Source organism: Podarcis liolepis (assembly GCF_965112155.1).
Source record: "Podarcis liolepis genome assembly, chromosome: 1".
NCBI classification, from domain to species: domain Eukaryota; kingdom Metazoa; phylum Chordata; class Lepidosauria; order Squamata; family Lacertidae; genus Podarcis; species Podarcis liolepis.
This window is the reverse complement of record NC_139554.1, coordinates 84,987,805-85,005,572: the sequence shown is the minus strand read 5'-3', so window position 1 is coordinate 85,005,572 and position 17,768 is coordinate 84,987,805. Positions and strand designations below refer to the sequence as shown.

The 17,768-nt window shown below is 48.0% G+C and overlaps 1 protein-coding gene across 4 annotated transcripts in view; it reads left to right on the top strand.

Annotated features, from left to right (window-relative positions):
• Positions 1-17,768, top strand: part of SPEG (striated muscle enriched protein kinase) — a 101,183-nt gene that overhangs the window by 31,006 nt on the left and 52,409 nt on the right. For 2 of the 4 annotated variants that reach the window (XM_083471270.1, XM_083471272.1), the window contains 5 exons: positions 3,933-4,022; positions 5,954-6,128; positions 9,721-11,114; positions 12,782-12,925; positions 14,027-14,209. In XM_083471270.1, coding sequence (XP_083327396.1) covers positions 3,933-4,022; positions 5,954-6,128; positions 9,721-11,114; positions 12,782-12,925; positions 14,027-14,209 — 1,986 coding nt within the window. Of the gene's footprint in view, positions 1-1,384; positions 1,415-3,932; positions 4,023-5,953; positions 6,297-9,720; positions 11,115-12,781; positions 12,926-14,026; positions 14,210-17,768 lie in introns of all 4 variants that reach the window. The other 2 variants (XM_083471271.1, XM_083471269.1) reach the window with 2 other exon arrangements.

Below are 17,768 nucleotides of genomic sequence, written 5' to 3'. Positions count from 1 at the left end.
CAGGTATAGTTTCTCCTACAAGGTTGCAATGATGGGAGAAACTACACCTTCGCAAAGTTGACCTGTCTCAGATCTATACAAGGGATGGAAGCCCTGCCCTTTTCAGAATAAGGAGGCAACATTGCCAAAAGGGGGGGATCCAAAGGGAAGCTGTACACTGTGATACGGTGGCATGTTGTGTGTGTTTTATATAAAGAAGGACCAAAAGACAGATATTTCAGACAGTTTGAATTGCTTTGTGCAGAATCACATTTATGACATTTATGACATTTGGATTACCCTTTCTCAGCTGAATCCTATCTCTTGCTCACACACGCAGCCTCTTGGCTCCTCCTTTTATGTTTGAGCAAACAAGCTCGCTACTTAAAGGATTGTTTCCTATTTTGTCCAAACCAGGAAACAATGATTACCAGCTTTGGAACAAGTCAGGATATTAAACCATAGTTTGAAGTTGGTTTAATCACCTGCATTGTTCTGAAGCTAGAAACTTGATGCCACCCATTGGTAATATATTTAGGACAGGCAAGATGATGTCCATATAGAATTCCCTAGGATGGTACATAGTGCTGGTCCGTAACTTAGGTGGCTTTAAGATGCATTCAATAAATTCAGAGAGGGTAGGCCTATCTGTTGCCATTAACTATAATAACTAAATATAAAACGTGCTTGTTCAGAGGCATTGTATCTTTTATTACCAGGTGCTAGGGACAAAATACAGAGGTTGGCCCTCAGGTTAATGTCCTGATTGTGAGTTTTCTGGGGGTGGGTGGTGGAAGGGGGGGATTTGTGGTTAGCTACCATTTGGAAACCGTAAATGCTGGAGTAGGTGGATCTTGATCTGATCCTGCAAGTTAAGCTCTATATAGTCACATAATAGGGGGCTTTTGTTGCCACCCAGCAAGGTTTCCTTTGATCAGCTGGCACTTCAGTTGCTGTGACTTATAGGTGGAGGCTGCAGCTTGCGGGAAAGGGAATGAGAGGGTCGTGGCTTGGGGGAGTGGAGAAGATACTACTGGTGCTGGGCGTTTTGAACCCGGGTCTTGAAACACGTGGGGATTATTCAAGAAATGGCTGTTGCAACCCCACCCACCCCAGCCCAAGTTTTTAATTTAGTTTCCTGCTAGATTTCACTCCCCAGGCAGGTCCTTATGAGTTTCAATGGCGAGCGGTACCTTCTACCATTTAGGTTATGTCCGTATGCCTTGCCTTCTTGTCCACTTTCCCTGCACATGCATTCTCCCAAATTTCAATGGGTTTCATGGGCCAGAGGCTATAAATCCCCTCTTCCATCACATGTTGGAATATTTGAGGGCCTGGGCTGATTTGGGCGATAACGCTTTGTTGACGTGTGTCTCTCTTTCTTGATGCCCCTATGGAAGCGAAGTTTTCCGCTCCTGCAGAAAGCAAAGTTACGGTAGGAAATTGTGCTGCCTCATGCTTTTCTCTTCCCGAGCTGCGTTTCATCCCACACCCCCTCCCCGCCTGCCCTCCTGGCTGTCTCCATGCCTCCTCTTCATCCTGCTGTTGCTGCTTTCTTCCTTTGCAGGGCTCATCCTATTCTAGCAGAATTTGGTGGGCATCCTTTTGCTTCTCTGTATGACTGGCCTGAGCATCTTCCCTTCCCACGCTGCTGCCAGCCCTTCCCTGCGCTACTAGTACATAGCGGAAGGTTCTCTCTGTCTCTCCACGCAAATCTTGCTTATTATGGGCTGACTCGATTTCCCATGGAGATGGACCTGCAACGCTGTACATGGATCCCCTCCTGCCCCCAACATTCTCTCTTTTTAACCGAAAGCAGACTTTGAGGAGGTACGGTTGTGGGAGCAGCTTGACACATTCCCTTCCAGTTATTATTCTGCTCAAATAAAAATAAAATAAATCTCACACACGCACCAGCACTTCAAGTCCTCTCCCCAAAAGGAGCAGGGCTCTCAAAGGCCCAATTTTTTTGTTTGACTTCTGTTCACCTGGCATGGCTGTGTTGTTGGCCTTTCTTCAACCTGCCAGTCGATTTGCTGCCACACTGATCTGTCAAGCGTCACTCACAACTCTCCCTGTGGTTTTCTTAGCTGTGGGGTAAAGGCTCCTATGGAGAGCTGCAGCTGCCAGAAAAATGAGCTTCTTTCTGTCTCTGTCTCTCCCTCCCTTTCCTTTCCTTTCCTTTCCTTTCCTTTCCTTTCCTTTCCTTTCCTTTCCTTTCTTTATGGAGGAGCCACCATGCCCAAGAGGGGCAGACTCCTGGGCTCTCAGTATTAGACTCCAATGACTTACTAATTTATGTATATTTTTATCCCGTCCTTCTTTGGGGATGTGCAATCCAGGCTGTACTTGGGAGCAATCTGCCATGCTTCCATGGAATGTCTCTGAGGTTGCTGTTGAACCAAGGGGGGCAGAATGATAACCTACATGTTAATATGTAGTGGCATGTAACTTTTTAAGATTTCAGGAGGCTGTAATTGGGCGTAAAGGAATGGTGGCTTGGGAAGGCTTAAGGTATTCCCACCAGCGTGTTTTCCCACTCAGATTAGTTCCCATTAAACTACTCTTTCCACCTGCAGGGAAGAAGCTACAGCCCCCCTCCCATATCTTTCTCCCTGTGGAGAGGAAAGCAGCAGGGGGAGGGGAAAGGCAATTATAAGCAGAAAAATGGCTGCCGGGAAAAAGCACCTCCTTCCCACCCACAGGTCTTCTGATCCAGATTGCAGCCTGACATTCATTTTTTAAAAGAGAAAATATGTCTATAATATGAAGTTTTGCCATGAAAGCCCATTTTCCCTTGCAAAGTGTGGCTTCTGAGGCAGTAATTTGCATCTAAGAAAATGCAAGAAGAAAGGGAGGGGGACCCCCCCTTCCACTTGCCTCTTCCAATGTTCAGGGCCCTTGTTTACCTAGCAGACAAAGTTCTGGAATTCCGCAGAGGTAGAATCACAGAGATACAAATCACCTCCTCCCTTGGGCTCTTTTCAAGGGAGAAGGAATGGGCCTTCCAGGCTTCCTTACTTGCAGCTTTGGTATTTGTTTTCCTCTAGGCACTATGGCAGCCCTGAGTATCTAGATCCTGAGAGGGTAGCAAATTATTGAGAGTTGAAACCTGCACTGCAAGGATGCCACTGGTTGTGCAGGGCCCTGGATAATCTGCATATGTTCTTGCACATGGCTGAGTCAACACAGTTTGCCATTTGATGCCTTTCCCTGAGTATGGTAGACTCCAGGTCATTGCTGTTGGGCATACTGCAAATCAGGGGAGCCCTGAAAGAAAATGGAAACTCCACAAAGAGAATGCTTCTTAGAATCAGATTCATTTCATTGTATTTAGTGACCAGCCATCATGTCTTTCATTACATTCAGAGCATTCAAAATGATCTGTGATAAGCCTTAGCCCAAAATAAAACCACACTAATGTAGAAAATGACCTAGAATGCCACAAATAAAACCCTAAAACAAATATTGTTCAATGCCTTTCCAATGCTACAACAATAAAACTGTGAGCATAATAGAACCCTGCTCCAGGATTCTCTAAAACTGGGCATTGGCGGTGGTTTAAGAGCATCTCTGCTGGAGCAGCACATCTGACACCATTTTGTATGTTTTTCCTCTGTGCCCCCCATACGTTAGTAAACACTTATGATAAAAGAATCACCAGAAATATAGACAATTATTTCCAATAATGAGTAATTATTTTATGCAATTCAATTTTTATATTGTACCTTCTCTTCATAACACCAATAAAGGAGTCAATTTTGTCACAATCCAGCCACCCCTTTACTGAGAGCTGAATTTTCAAGATCTTACTTGGGACTTCTAAGTCTCGCGGGATCTGTTTGTGACTCTGCCATACAGTTTTGATGGATGGGTACAAGCACCCAAGGCGAAGGTGTGGACTGACGTGCTGATCAAGGTCCTCCCTCACCTTGTCCTTTCTCTTGCTTCAGACTCGGAGACGGGAGAAGATGATGCCAGCAGCACACAGGTGACCCAACGCAGCCAGCTCCAGGATGAGACCACCTATAGCTCCCCAACAGGTGAGGAGAAGAAGGCAGGTGAATGGAGAGGTTTGGCAAGCACTCTGAGCAGAATGGGCATGGAACTATATTTCAAACCAAAGATGTTGCTGCTGGCGCCCCAGCAATCCTGTCCCCAAATCCCCTCATAATCCTGAGACTGTAGCCTCCCTGCTGCCTGGCCCTTTCTGAGGCAAGAGTGGTATGTCACATATACCATGCCAACACAAATAGCCCCACTCCCCTGTGATTTGTTCACCATGAATCCTATGAGCAGGGTCTTCTTCTGTCCCTGAGTGTCCAGCTTTTTTGGATCATTGGCCAAAGAGTTTAACACTCTCCTCAGGGTTCCTTTTTGCAGGCAGCTACCATTGGAGCATGAGAATTACTGCTCCCTGGAGACATAGCCAACCTGGCATCACCTTTTCCTGGAAGAAGGGCACATATTAACCGACGCAGAACATTAATTTAATAAAGAGGGCAACTTTATATCGGAGGAGGACTCAGCAAAGCATAAAGGTCATTAGATTCCACAGAAATAAAACTGAAAAATCGCAGCCTTTAACTATAGCCTCCTCATGCTGGGTTCCTTCAGTACACGGTCACTTCAGACGGTGCTCATGCAGCTTCCACAGAATGCCTAGGCAAATGGGGCAGGGGGAGATAGAGCCCTTGGTTGATCATGCATCCCAGTTAGCAAATTGTGCTTAATGGGGGCTGTATTCTGAATTGAGCAACACTTGGAATCTTTAATAAGCAGGGTTTAAGTGTCAATGGGTGTATATATGTGTGTGTGTATATATATATATATAATCGTTCTGCATAACGTTATATTGTATAAAAAAGCCAGTCACACTCCCAGGTGACAAAGAAACAGAACTCAGGATGGAGCTGTGCACATGTTTATGCAGATAGGAGCAAGCTGGATTCTCAGAAGTCAGCAGTGTGGGGAGTCAGGTTTATTTCCCTGAGATCACCCACCTAAGCAGGTGAATAGTTTCCATTCATTCTTTTGAGTAAATGTATGAGATTATTCCCCATGCACTTTTCACTGTTAGCAACCTTCTTTGGCTTTCCAACCTCAGTTTTTCATTGGGCAACTTTTAGCCACCTGTTTGCCTTTCCACATTCTCCTTTAGTTTAAATCGTTCTTTCCTCTCGAAGTGTCTCTTTTAAAAAATTGCAGTCCTATTCTCTCACATTCTTTTTACTGAACAAAGAAACAGGTCCCAGTTTTCTGTCACAAAAGAGGTTTCCCATTGTTTTGATCATCCCGGTGCCTCTTTTTGGGTGGTTCTGGGAACAACAACACAAGGCATAAGCTCCCATTTTCAGTTTGAGCAACTTTATACCCAGTGAACTTGTCTTCAGTGCCTGGCACAGAGCACTGTAGTTCTGGCCTTCCATCGCTGCTCTTCCTTCAGTAGGTAGTCTTGGGTAAGCTAGTCTCTAAAAAGTTGGGGGAACAATGATCTACCTTGCAAAGCAGGATAAACAAGTCAATCATTGCAATGCACTGTGCATGTTAAAAGAGCTACATGAATATTCATTTATATCATTGCAATAAGAAATTGTTCGTCTCTCCTTCCTTCACTGCAAATGCCTGACCTTATGTGTTGCATAATTGTGTTTCCCTTCACTCTGGCCGCATCATCTTGGTGGCTGAGTTATTAAGTGACCAACCTGGCCTTGTCTTCTTTTCCTTCTTCGCCCCTCTTCTTTGTCCTTTCCAGCTGAGAGAAAAATGCTTATTCTTAGCCCTCAAGAACACGGCCTGACGCTAACCCATGATATATGCAGTGGCACTGCATGCTCCAAGAAACTGATACTTTACAGCCTCCTAAATTAAACAATATCAATAGAATCTCGGGTTACCAGGCCCCAATCTGATGCAAGGGAGATGGAGGGCTTCCCAGGCCCCTCGATCAGTCCATGTCTGTCTTTCCTTGCAGGGGAGTCGGACACGCTGGTGGATGCCTCCATGAAGACCACGCCGACCTCAGTGCCAGGCCTGTCCCAGACAGATGAGCACTCCAACTGGTCAGGGAGCCAGACCACGGTGTTGGAGAAGGACCCAGAGGCTGGCCCCACGGTGAGGGGACCCTACCTGCACCCCAGCATTCCAAGGCAAGCACCTGCCGAGGCCCGGCACCTGGGGGTGGAGCCGCTGGTGCGGGCATCACGGGCGGAGCTGATTGGTGTGGCCCCGGGGTCCGAGGACAGCCTGTCTCTGGGGAGCGACCCCTACGGCAGTGCCTTCAGCCTGTACCGGGGCCGTGCCCTCTCCTTGCACGTGTAAGTAGCCGTGGGGCCGTGGAGTGGGGTGCAAGGGCCATTATGCTGGGACCATCTCTTCCCCCCTACTCTCCAGTCATAATCCCTCGCTGAACCCTCAACCTCTTAAGTCATTGATTCCGAGGCACCACCGAAACTTTCCCGAGCCCCATCATCACTGTCCCGATCCCTGATGTCATGGCACCCTCCATCCACAGCCCCCGCTGCACTCTCTATACCCTCTGAAGCCACCCACACTATCCTGCCATTGTCTCTCCTACTGCTTCCTCTGCTGCAGTATCTTCCCCCTCCCCATCGCCTCCTGCCTTCGCACTCCTAAAATGTTGCTATGAGGACAATGGGCTGCATAGGTAGGTATCCGCTGCTTGCCCAGGCTTCCCACTCCCTAATGAGCACAGAGAGCAGAGTCTCCATAGCTCCTCCCCTCCCCGGGGTTTGCTGTCTTCCTTTGGCCTGGAGCTGACCCTGTTTCACATAAAGCCAATGGCATCAGTAATAGGCCCTCCAACACCAAACTCTGAGAGATGCCCATTTAATTGGGGCATCAATTGCGGCACTTAAAACAAGAACCCAAGCACAGTGAGCTGCACTCACTCTTCTGACGCATGGCAATATTATTTAAATTGATAGTAAAATAATGCCTATATCACCTTTCATTTCAAAAGGAATACCAGTCCTGGTATGGACTAGTGAAGAAATTGCCATGACCAAGCGAGTAATTTAAGCCCTCCGAATCCTGGATAACCCAAATCCAAATTTATGACTTATGAGTGCAACTGAGCTAATATTAAGTACTTCTGAGTTCCATTTACTTCAAGGGAAGATTAAGCACCTGCTTAAAACGAATCCTTTTGAGATTAGTGGAACATAAAAGTGCTGTACTGAGGCTTGATTGCACTTTATGTAAATTAGCCAAACCGAGACAGGACCATTGGATGGGAAATTGCCGTTTCATCTGAATGTTTGATTTCACCCACACAGAGACGAGACCCCCATAGCTGGCTTGGTGTAGGTAAAGGTGGAGACAGTCACAAGAGGTTGTGATTGTTATATAGACAGGGGCCTATACTGTTCCCACCAAGGCCTAGATTAATGGGGAGAAATAGGAGGGTTTCGATGCCACCATCCGCATTTGGGGATTTTAGTTTAGAAAAGTAAAGTAAAGGGAGCACATCATTCAGGAATATATAATTATGCCTGGTGTAGAGTAAGTGGATACAAATATTTTTTCTCTCTAGCTGACTACTGTGGAGACAGAATGCTGGACTAGATAGGCCATTGGTCTGGCCCAGCTGGGGTCTTCATATGTTCTTATATTCACCTATTCCTGAGGTCAGTGCATCTGACTGTTAACCAGAAGATCGGGGGCTCAAGACCTCCCAGGGATGGCTGGGGGCAGGATTCCTTCATTGCAGGGGGTTGGACTAGATGACCCTCAGGATCCTTTCCAACTCTATGATTCTATGATTATTAAACAACTTCAGGCAGGCAAATCTGGAGAAACTATAGAATACAGAAGCACAATCAGAGGTAGGTAGTAACCTCATCCATAAGGATGACGTGAAAGAGAGACTGGTTGCTGTTGCTTAAGGGAATGGTAATTAAGAACCCAACAAATGATGTAATGATGGTGATGTGATTATCTCTTTGGTAGTGGTGCTTTTGGCTACACTAATGCGACTTTTGATAAATTCAACACACACACATTTTAAAACCCCCCGTTAAGAACCCCTTTTATTCTAGAAATGTAGCGATGCAGGGAGGCAAACAGGGAGAGATGATAAGCCGTGTCGAGTGCCAAATCTCTTCCTCATACCATATATAGATCCATTTCAGTTTCTGAGCCATTAGCAGGCACTGCCCACACATTTTTATTATTTCCCCCCTGTAATAATGGGAAACTGGATACCAGCGGTTTTTCTTAAAAGCGAAAGCTGAAACCCGTCATGCTGTGAAAATGGCAGCACACTCCATGTTAACTGCAGAGGCAGTGAGTGTAGTAAGGATCTTTGAGAGGGCGGGTGCAGAGCTACGTTAGGTCACTTGAGACTCCCTCATCTCCCTCTTCTTTCCTCCTGAGTTTGCTTTCCCAACTTTATCCTCACGCTTATCATCCTCCGGCTATGGTACCTAACTAAGTATACACTTGCATAATTCTCACTGTGTGCGTGTGTGCATGCAGCTGGACACGCATGCCCATTTGTTGTAAGGAACTGAGTTGGCCTTGGAATTAATGTATGTGTGCCAAGTATGTATCTGTTCGTATGTACACATGAATTAGTGTTTGTACCTGTGGGAAACAGCATGTCTGTGTACAGGATGCAGCTCTCTATTCCCCTATCCTCTGCCTTCTGTTGCATTTCTGGCTGCACCAGGGCCTCCCCTTGTCTTCCCCTGCTTCCTCAAGCCAGGCCAGCCTATACTCATCTACCACTGATGCACAGCCCGATGAACTCCCCCCAATCTCTTCCTTTGCCCTAGTGCAGCATCTGGCATGGCTCATTCAGCAGATAAGACCAGGAGTTGGATCTTGCCAGGGAGAGTGGGTATTTTCCCTGGACTTTTGGCGGAGAATCCCAGTTCACCCATCTGGCCAGTCTTGGAATCAAATATGATGATGATTTATTTATATATATGCCACCCATCTGACTGGGTTGCCCCCCAGCCACTCTGGGCAGCTTCCAACAAATTAAAACACAAGTAAGACATCAAACATTAAAAAAATTCCCACATTTTTATGAGGCAAGACCCATCGCAATGCAATCCAGACCACAGTATGCCACAGCACAGAGCAGGGGCACTGTAGAAAGGTCTAGGTGGGGCAAACAGCTTGAGGAGATTCAGATAGTAAGCCAAGCCACACACTGCTGGAGAAGGCAAAAACAAACACACACACCCTCCCCTGTACACATGCACACACATCTTCATCTAAGAACAGAAGTACACGACTGTTGCTCCTTCTCATTGCCTCACCTCTCTCTTCCATGGGTAATTTAAACCCCAGGTCTGCCATTAGGAGGAGTTGGCCACGTGCTTGTTTAACCAGGGGGGGTACTCAAGGGTACGCAGTACCGACACCCCTTTTGTTGTGAGGCACTTACGGTAACAACTTCATGGTGAGTACCAGCACCTATTTTTCTAGAAAAAGAGTACTGGTTCTCCATATTTATTTATTTATTTATTTATTAATGTATAATCCACACTTTCATAAAAACGTAGCAAGACGGAGTAGGAGGATAAAATCAATAAAAGGATAAAATCAGCAAATATAAGGATAAAATCAACAAAAGTTCCGTAAATCAGCATTCAAAACATCAATAAGACATCAGCATAGGCACCTGCTCCCTTGCCGCTCACCTTCTTTTGAGTTTTTCAGGCTGTCCTGCCTTAGCAAACTGTGCCATGTCTTGCCTTCCAACTGCAGCAACCTCCCCCATGGTGGGTACCGGAGGGATGATGCCAACAGCAGCAGCAAAACCAGCACAGATACCCTCCACCCACCAGCACAGAAGCCTCCTCTCCAGCGCCCAGTGTCCCCCAGAGCAGGGCAGTGCCCCGTCCAGCTGCCTGGGGCTGGCCGTGGCCCCACCCCACCTGTGGCTCCCCGCAGGAAGCTGCTGATGCCCCCTGAGTTCCAAGATACGGCATCCGAGGAACAGGACGAGAAGCTGAAGCGCCCCAAGTCATCTGGCTACTCTCAGGCTTGCACAGGAGAGTCCCGGCCCCAGACGCCACTGAGCGAGGCCTCCAGCCGCGTCTCCGTCCTCCGCCCATCGCCCAAGCTGCCGCGGACGGGCTCCAAAATCTTTGACAAGCTGAAGTTCTTTGAGGAGCGGCGCAAAAGCCTGGAGCAGAACGAGAACCCTTTTGCGGGGCACACATGGCTGCCGCTACGCAAGACGCGCTCTTTTGACCAGCCCGGCTTCGACGATGCCAGCCCCTTCCTCTCGGCCGTCTCCCACGAGGACCTGCAAGAGGACACCCGCTCCGAGCTGGGCGGCGTGGCGTTCCGGCGCCGGGCCTTCCACCAGAAGGCGGCCTCCTTGGATGAGCGCGGCCGCTTCTCCAGTCGCGTGCACGACATGGAGCACAAGTTCACGGAGGAGCTGGGCCGCATCAAGCGCACCGTGTCTCAGCAGCAGCTGCGGCGGTCGCAAGAGCTCTTCAGGTCACCGTCGCCACGTTCCTCCGCCGAGCCATCTGCTCCCAGGGTCCCGCCACCACGGAAACTCAAGCCCCTCAAGGCTTTGCCCCTGGCAGAGAATGCCCACGGCGTGCAGCAGCTGGTGTTGTCCAGCGTGGTCCTGGTGGGGCCCAGGGACGAGACCAAGGGGACGCAAAAGCCTCTGGCAAGGAGTGTGGCCACAGCTGAGCAGGTGGCAGAGCCCAGCAGGGGTCAGAAGGAAAGCGAGCTGAATGGGCAGGATCTGCGGAGGAAGGTGGAGCAGTGCCCGCTGACTCTGGCTGCCCCCTTGGGAAGGAGAGACCTCCTGCAGGCTGGGCATCCAGAGAGCAATGACTGCATGGATGGAGGGTCTGTGAACGCGGCGAAAGGGAGCCATGAGCCCAAGGGTCCAAGTGCAGCCTCGCATGCCCGGAAACGGGAATCTGGCCAGAACGGACATTCCCTGCCCTGGGCCAAGACGGAACCAGGAGCAGATAGAAGCAGGGCAGGGACCCACGGTGCAAACAGAGAATTGGAAAGAAAGACTGGGAAAGTGGCAGAGAAAAAGGACAACGCATTGCAGCCTCAGGAAGGGAAGAGCACTCGGAGCAGAGGCAAAGGGCGCCGGACGCGGCGAACGTCGCCTGAATCAGGTATGGAATCAGGGCAAGTGCTGCTGTCTCCTTGGGGAGGAAGCTGGCAAGCTAGGCTGTGCTGTATGCTGTGGGGAGAACTCCACCCAACTTCCCACAGAAATGGAGAGGCCTGTAATGTCCTTTCCTCCACTGTAGGCAAGACCCTTAGGATTCAGGCCAGAGCATCATGCATGCCTGGGATTGTATGAGCTCCTCGAGAGGGTTGGTAAGTGCTCAGTCTTGGCTTGCCCTTATCTGTTCTGACTGCTTCTCACATTTCTGCCCATGTCATCAGCATCTGGGATGTAATCTCAGCCAGGCCTTGTCTGGAAGAGTCATTGGTGCATAAGCTTAGCATAGGGCAGGTGTGGGGATCCTTTGGACCTCCAGATGTTGCTGAACTACAACTCCCATCAGCCCTGGCAAGCATGGGGAAGATGGGGATTGTAGTACAGAAACATCTGGAGGACCAAAGGGTTTCCACACCTGGCATAGGGTGTGGGGAAGAGCAGGTTTTTGCAGGGAAAGCTCTGCAGCAAATACAAACAAATGGCTGGACATGGAGCTTTAAAGCTCAGGTCTGTGCCTGGAAAAAGTGGGGCAAAAGCTAAGTGTGGATAAGCCCCCTCCTCACTATCCTTGGCCCTCTGTCATTTTTGTTCCTTTCCATAAAACAAAGGGACAGCCTCTGATCAATGGAAGTTGGAAAGAGGAGCATGAACTTGAGATCCAGTTTCTGAGGCGGCCGAGTGAGTGTGGCAACTTCATCAGGGCCTTCAAGTAGCTGGCAGATACAAGACATGGTGCAACATGTACAACAGTTAATTAGTTCACAGTTCACTGTGGTTATGTGTATGTTACAGAGAACTGTAGTCTCCTAATGGCTAACACAGGTTTTGTGACAGGATTTTCAGTGCTTCTGAGTCAAGAATGGAAATACGTGCTCTTTAGTGCAGGTTTTGTTCATTTGCTTAGCTTTTAGGTACATTCCTCATGCATTCTTGCTACTGCCTTGTAAGGTAAGTAGGCTGGCCTTAGTATCCCCATTTTACAGACTGGAAGTGAGGCTGAGAAATGCACACATCTTGAATGCACAGAAGTAGTGTATATACCAAGGGGCTGCTTGAGTCTACCAAATTACTGACAGAAAAATAAGTCCTCCAACTTCCTTCCCAGGTAGCCTGACTCAATAAGTGATCATAAATTTAGACACATTTATGACTAGTGTCAGCTTTGAATGCATTGAGCTGTAACAGTAGTTTTATGAGGGTTCTAAATTTCCCCCCTCTCTAAACAAGTGAAATGAAGCTCATCCTCTTTAGTTATTCTTAGAGACCTGTGAAGGTGGCTATCTGCGTCAAGGCAGAGTGAACTGTGCCACTCAGGAGGCTGCTCTAATCCTTTGGACTCAGCAAGGTAGCAATAGATCAAGAATCCACACTGTGCTAGAGAGAGACTTGGGGAGATTAAGGATTTTGAGCAAACTGTAATCATCAGCACATAAAAGGGCTCTCACTCTCTCGGGGCATAACAGAACCAGTGCATGTGAAAAAGAGAGCTTAAGATTTAAACACATTCCTTCCCAGAAGGCAGTGCAAAGTTTTATATCCATGCAAGTTGTGGACCTTTTCCCCTCCTCCACACCACCTCTTTTGCAGCTGCTCTTTCTCCCTCTCTCTGCACAGAATCTTCTGATGATTCCTACATCTCGGCGGGTGAGGACCCACTGGAACGCCCCATCTTTGAGATCCCTATCCAGGATGTAACAGTCGTAGCTGGAACAGAAGTGCTGTTCAAATGCATCATCACAGGCAACCCTTCCCCAGAAGGCAAGTGCATGGAGTACCAGGAAGAGTGTGGGATGAGTGATGATGAGCATGCATAGGCAAACCTGTGGGGTGCCCAGTGCATGTCAGTGTGAGAGGGGCCAGGAGATGGATGGGGGGCCATCTACTCTACCTTTGCTGTTGTCTCTTGGATCACACAGGTGTCTTCATTTCCACAGATCTCTGGGGATAATTGGTTTTATTTGTTTTTGTGTATGTTGGCTAGCTCACATCAGTAAGGATTCTGCTTTGAATATGGTCCAGAGCCATGTGGTCCTGGTGGCAACACTAGGAGGAAAAACACAAGGCTGGGGGAGAGAAATGGTTGCAATTCCAGCTGCCCAATAGTACCAAGTAATGTGACTGGCAAGTAATGGTGCAATTGACTAGAAGGGGGGGGGGGGGAGGGCGGATGGCCTAACCAGGTTTTTTGCTTTTGTTGAAAGAAAAACAAAGGGCAATGCTATTTTATTTTTAGCTGCAATCCTTTGATAGGCAGGCAACAATCCTGCTAGACTTTCCCTCCCTTCGCCTAGCTCTGCTTTCATGCAAATAATTCAACCCTTACCCCTGCACCAGAATGTTCTATTTCAAAAGCTGATAACTTTTACTGTGATGCAGTTTTCCAGCAGCAACACCTGTGGTGCTGCCAAACTGTAGTCCTGTATTATGGCTGGGAAATAACCCAGGGGAAATAACCACCATCCCAGGCCATTACCCTCAGTGGCCCTGCTGCATACCCTCTTCAAGTGTTTTTGCCTGGCTGAAATGTGTCCTTGAATTCTGATCATGCTTCTTATCTGGATGGAGGCCAGAGAGGGGAGTGTGAACGTGTGTAGAAACTAGCCTACTGTACAAAGTGGGGGAGATGCATTTGTTTGGCTGTGGCCCTGCCCACCACTGCCATGTGGCCTCTGGAAGGTTGCTCAGAAGGGAATGTGGCTCTCAGGTTGCAAAAGGTTCCTCACCCCTCCTCTCTGAAAAGGACACCGTTCCAGCAGTCAGTGGATAAAGTGGGAAGTGCCATGTATGGGGGGAGGTGCTGTATGTACAGAAGTGTCCCCACATGCTCTGATCTCCTACCCACTTGCCCCTTCCCCACAGTGTCATGGCGAAAGGATGGCGTCCCCTTTCGGAGCAGCACCACTCGCCCTATCAAAGCAGAGGGGGAACGCCACACCCTGCTGGTCAGGAGTGCCCGTGCGGCTGATGCCGGCCTCTACACAGTTTGTGCCACCAATGAAGTGGGCGAGGCCTGCTGCAGTGCCATCTTGACTGTGCGGCCAGGTAAGTGGCCGGGGAAAGCCAGCCAGATGGGTGGGGTACAAATAATAAATTATTATTATATCATTATAAGTGTGTGATGAACGCAGTGAAGGCAGCCCAGAGAGGACCAGCTGAATCCCTGAAGGCCAAGGGAGGGTTGTAGAGTCATATTCCTTCCCAGGCCAAGTTTGGGGAGAAGCAGTTTCGTGCCTTGGGGCTTAGTTAGCATCCTAGGCTAGGTCTTTTTCTGTCAACCTTGTGGTGCCTCAGGCTGCTGCCGCTGCTATTGCTGAAAGAGAGATGAGGCTGCCTTTACCCTACAAGGCTTGGTTTAGGCCAGCCTGGCTGACAAACAGCCAGCAGCAGTCTTGAATGCGGGGAAGAAGGGAGAGACGGCCTGGACTGCTGGGCTTTCAGCACCAACCCCACGAGGTGGCGGCGGGGGAGGTCGAGCTGGCTGGCGGACCGACTCCGATTCCTGATCCGTGTTCCGGACCACAAACTCCGCAGGGAAACCCGTGTCAGCGGCGCCTGCAGCTTGCAAGCGTTCCTGGGCACGTGCAAATGAATTATCCGAAAGGATGCAAATGAGGTCGCCCGTCTGTTGATCTGAAATGTGAGCCCTGGAGGGGCTGGGGTCGGCGTCTGTCTGGAGCGCAGATGCCTTCCTCGGCTGTGGCTCAAGGGAAGGCGGTTCCGAAGAGGCTCCTGGATTCTGTCCGGCCTATGGCGCCTCCGTTGAGGATCCGTTTGCCCACTCATCTCCTCCGTGTCGGACGCTGTGTTTGAAAATCGGGGATTGAGAGAGAGAGAGAGATCATCCTCGGGAAATGGCTGTAGGATCCTCTTTGCCGCGCCGATTGCAGGCTCGGGAGGGGCGCGCCGTTTGTTCCCTGCGTTCTTGCGCTGCAATCCTATGCATGTTTACTCGGAAGTAAGTCCCGCTGCGTTCAATGGAACTTAAACCCAGGTAAGTGTGTATAGGATTGCAGCTTTAGTGGGTTTGGAACTGGGAACTCGGCAGGGAGAGGGAACGCAACTTTTCAACAACTAGGTGGGCGTTTTGAGAGGAACAGAGATGGGTGAAGCGGAGAAGGGAGAGTGTCTCTTGCTCCCATTAACCCTTTGTTTGTACAACTGAATGGTGTGAAGGGACCCTCCAACTTCACCACATCTGCCCTATAGGTAGGAAGAAATGGGATTCTGCTTTGGGTGCCCCTCTGGGGGCTGAGAATTTATTGGGCTATAACCTCCCAAAGCAATGGGGCTGCAGAAGGGAAAGCCCGCCTCAAATTCTCTCTAGGCCTCTTACCTTGTTGTCCAGAAACTTGGAGGTGAGAGAGACTCTTATACTAAGGTGTTTTACCTTGTCTTTGGGGATAGGGGGAAGCAAGGAACTACAAGGCAGGCCATTCCCATCCACACAAGATAATCTTTCCCTGCCTGCAGCAGAGCATGATGGAAGGCTTTGAAAGACTCACCCTTTTGTCTGGATCGAACACACCTCTGCTTCTTTCTTCTATTTTGTTCAAAGGGCTAAGAAACCTATCCTGTCTCTGTAGATTTTCTTGTAAACACCCCACCCATTCTTACTCAGCTTGAAGGGCAGCATTGCCACAGAAATTGCCACAAGACTATTTCCACTAACTGGCCCCACAACAAGGCCTGCTCTTCTCACAATGCATACACTGCAAGTTGTAGTTGTCCCAGCTACTAATGTCACCTTGGCCCCTTTCAGGGAGAGCAAGCCAGGAACGATGCTGCCAACAAGAAAAAGAGTACTGGCGCCCATGATTGGAGTTGCCTGATTCATGACTGTTTAAAGTCTTTATTTTTACCAGATGGAGATGGCATAGATATATATCAGCCGTGGGCTTCCCTGTATGCCCATGGGACTTGGCAGGGTTACAGGCAGTGTTGGATTTGATATCTTCTAAAGCAGTACTGAGAAAATGACATGTTGTTTCTGTTTCTTCACTCTGCCTCTTTCTGGGTAAGAGGATTGAATATAGACTAGAGCCTAACTGCAAGAAGAGTTTCACAACCCAGATGATCAAATTATTTACATTTATTTATTCTAAACAATGCACTATGCAAATTACACACTAATAGAGATGTTGTTTGTGCAGATTCATATATGCATATTTGAGGTGCCAAACTTTTCACCTCGTGACTTTGCCACAACAGATTTCCACAAAGAGCTGTTTCTCTGAAAGGGCCCCATTATACACAAATGCATGAAAATTAGTCAAAAAATTGTAGGTCATTACTACGTTTATTTATTTGTTAATACACTTTAATCTCACTCCTCCTCCAAGGATTTCAGGAAAACATAATGGTTTCCCCTCAGCCCCAATTTTATTTTGTTTTGTCCTCACAATGACCCTTTGGGGTAGGTAAGACTTGCCCAAGGTGAGCTTCATGGCTGATGAATATCTGAAAACTAACATTCTTTCTTGAACTGATAGTTGTCATATGGGGGTGAGTTTGGATACAAGCCTCTCCATAGAAAACTGAATTGATAAAATCCTTGCAGAAGGATTTTACCATCTCAGTTATGAAGACAAACATAATTCAGAAATGTCACATGGTGCAGTCCTGCCTCTTCAGAATGCAGGAGGAGGGAAGTTCACATGTTTGTCATTAAAAGAAAAACCAAAACAACCTCCATGTCTGTGGAAAGTATGTCAGGAAGAAGGAGGGTTCTGACTTAGTCTCTCTTACTTTTCTACTTACAAAGATAGTTAATTTAATTAAACGGGTAGCATTCAAACATGTGATCCTTCAACTGCATTTTGAATGATACGGGCCTAGGAGGGCTGTATACCATGTGATGTTTCTGATTGTGTGGTTCTGTTCTAAATCAGCCTCTAGGCTCCATTCCACAGAAGCAGCAAAGGTCTGTTTGAGATAACAATGTTCATGCTAGGCTAAGTGCAGTGTCCTAATTGCAAAATAGGGCATAGTGGAACAGTCAAGAGGAAGGATGGAAAGAACTAATGGGGTGTTAGTTGGCTTAGGTAGGGGCAGGAAACTGGAAACTTGCATACATAAGAAGGAGCAGGGGAAAGCAAAGAATGAAAACACTCTAACCATCGCACACCCTTAGGGTCTGTGTTTTTGTTTCAGGGCCAGGGCCACTGTTACATTATATGCTTGCCACTTCCCCAAGTTTCCATCTGGGGCTGCTCTAGTAATGTTTGAATGATGAAAATCATGTATGAAGAGTTGACAATGTGTTACATCCCACATCAGCAGAGTGGGATGGAGCCTGCTAGGAAGCTGGTAGCCATAATGCCCCAGTAAGAGTATCTAAAGATAGCATAAGTAACCAAACATTTCCTGCTGCAATGGATTTCTATTACTATTTTGAAGGAACCAATGTATTCCAATGGTCAATTTGTGTTATTACTTTTTGTATGTGCCCCCTCTTCATGTGCTATTTTTTTTAAAAGCAAAAGCAAATGGGAACCTCATCCCTTAGAATACACTGTAGGTGCACTGGGCTATCATGTAGAAAGCTAGATTATATCATTTACTCTGTGCTTGTGGCTAAACCGTCAACTAAAATCCCTGTATA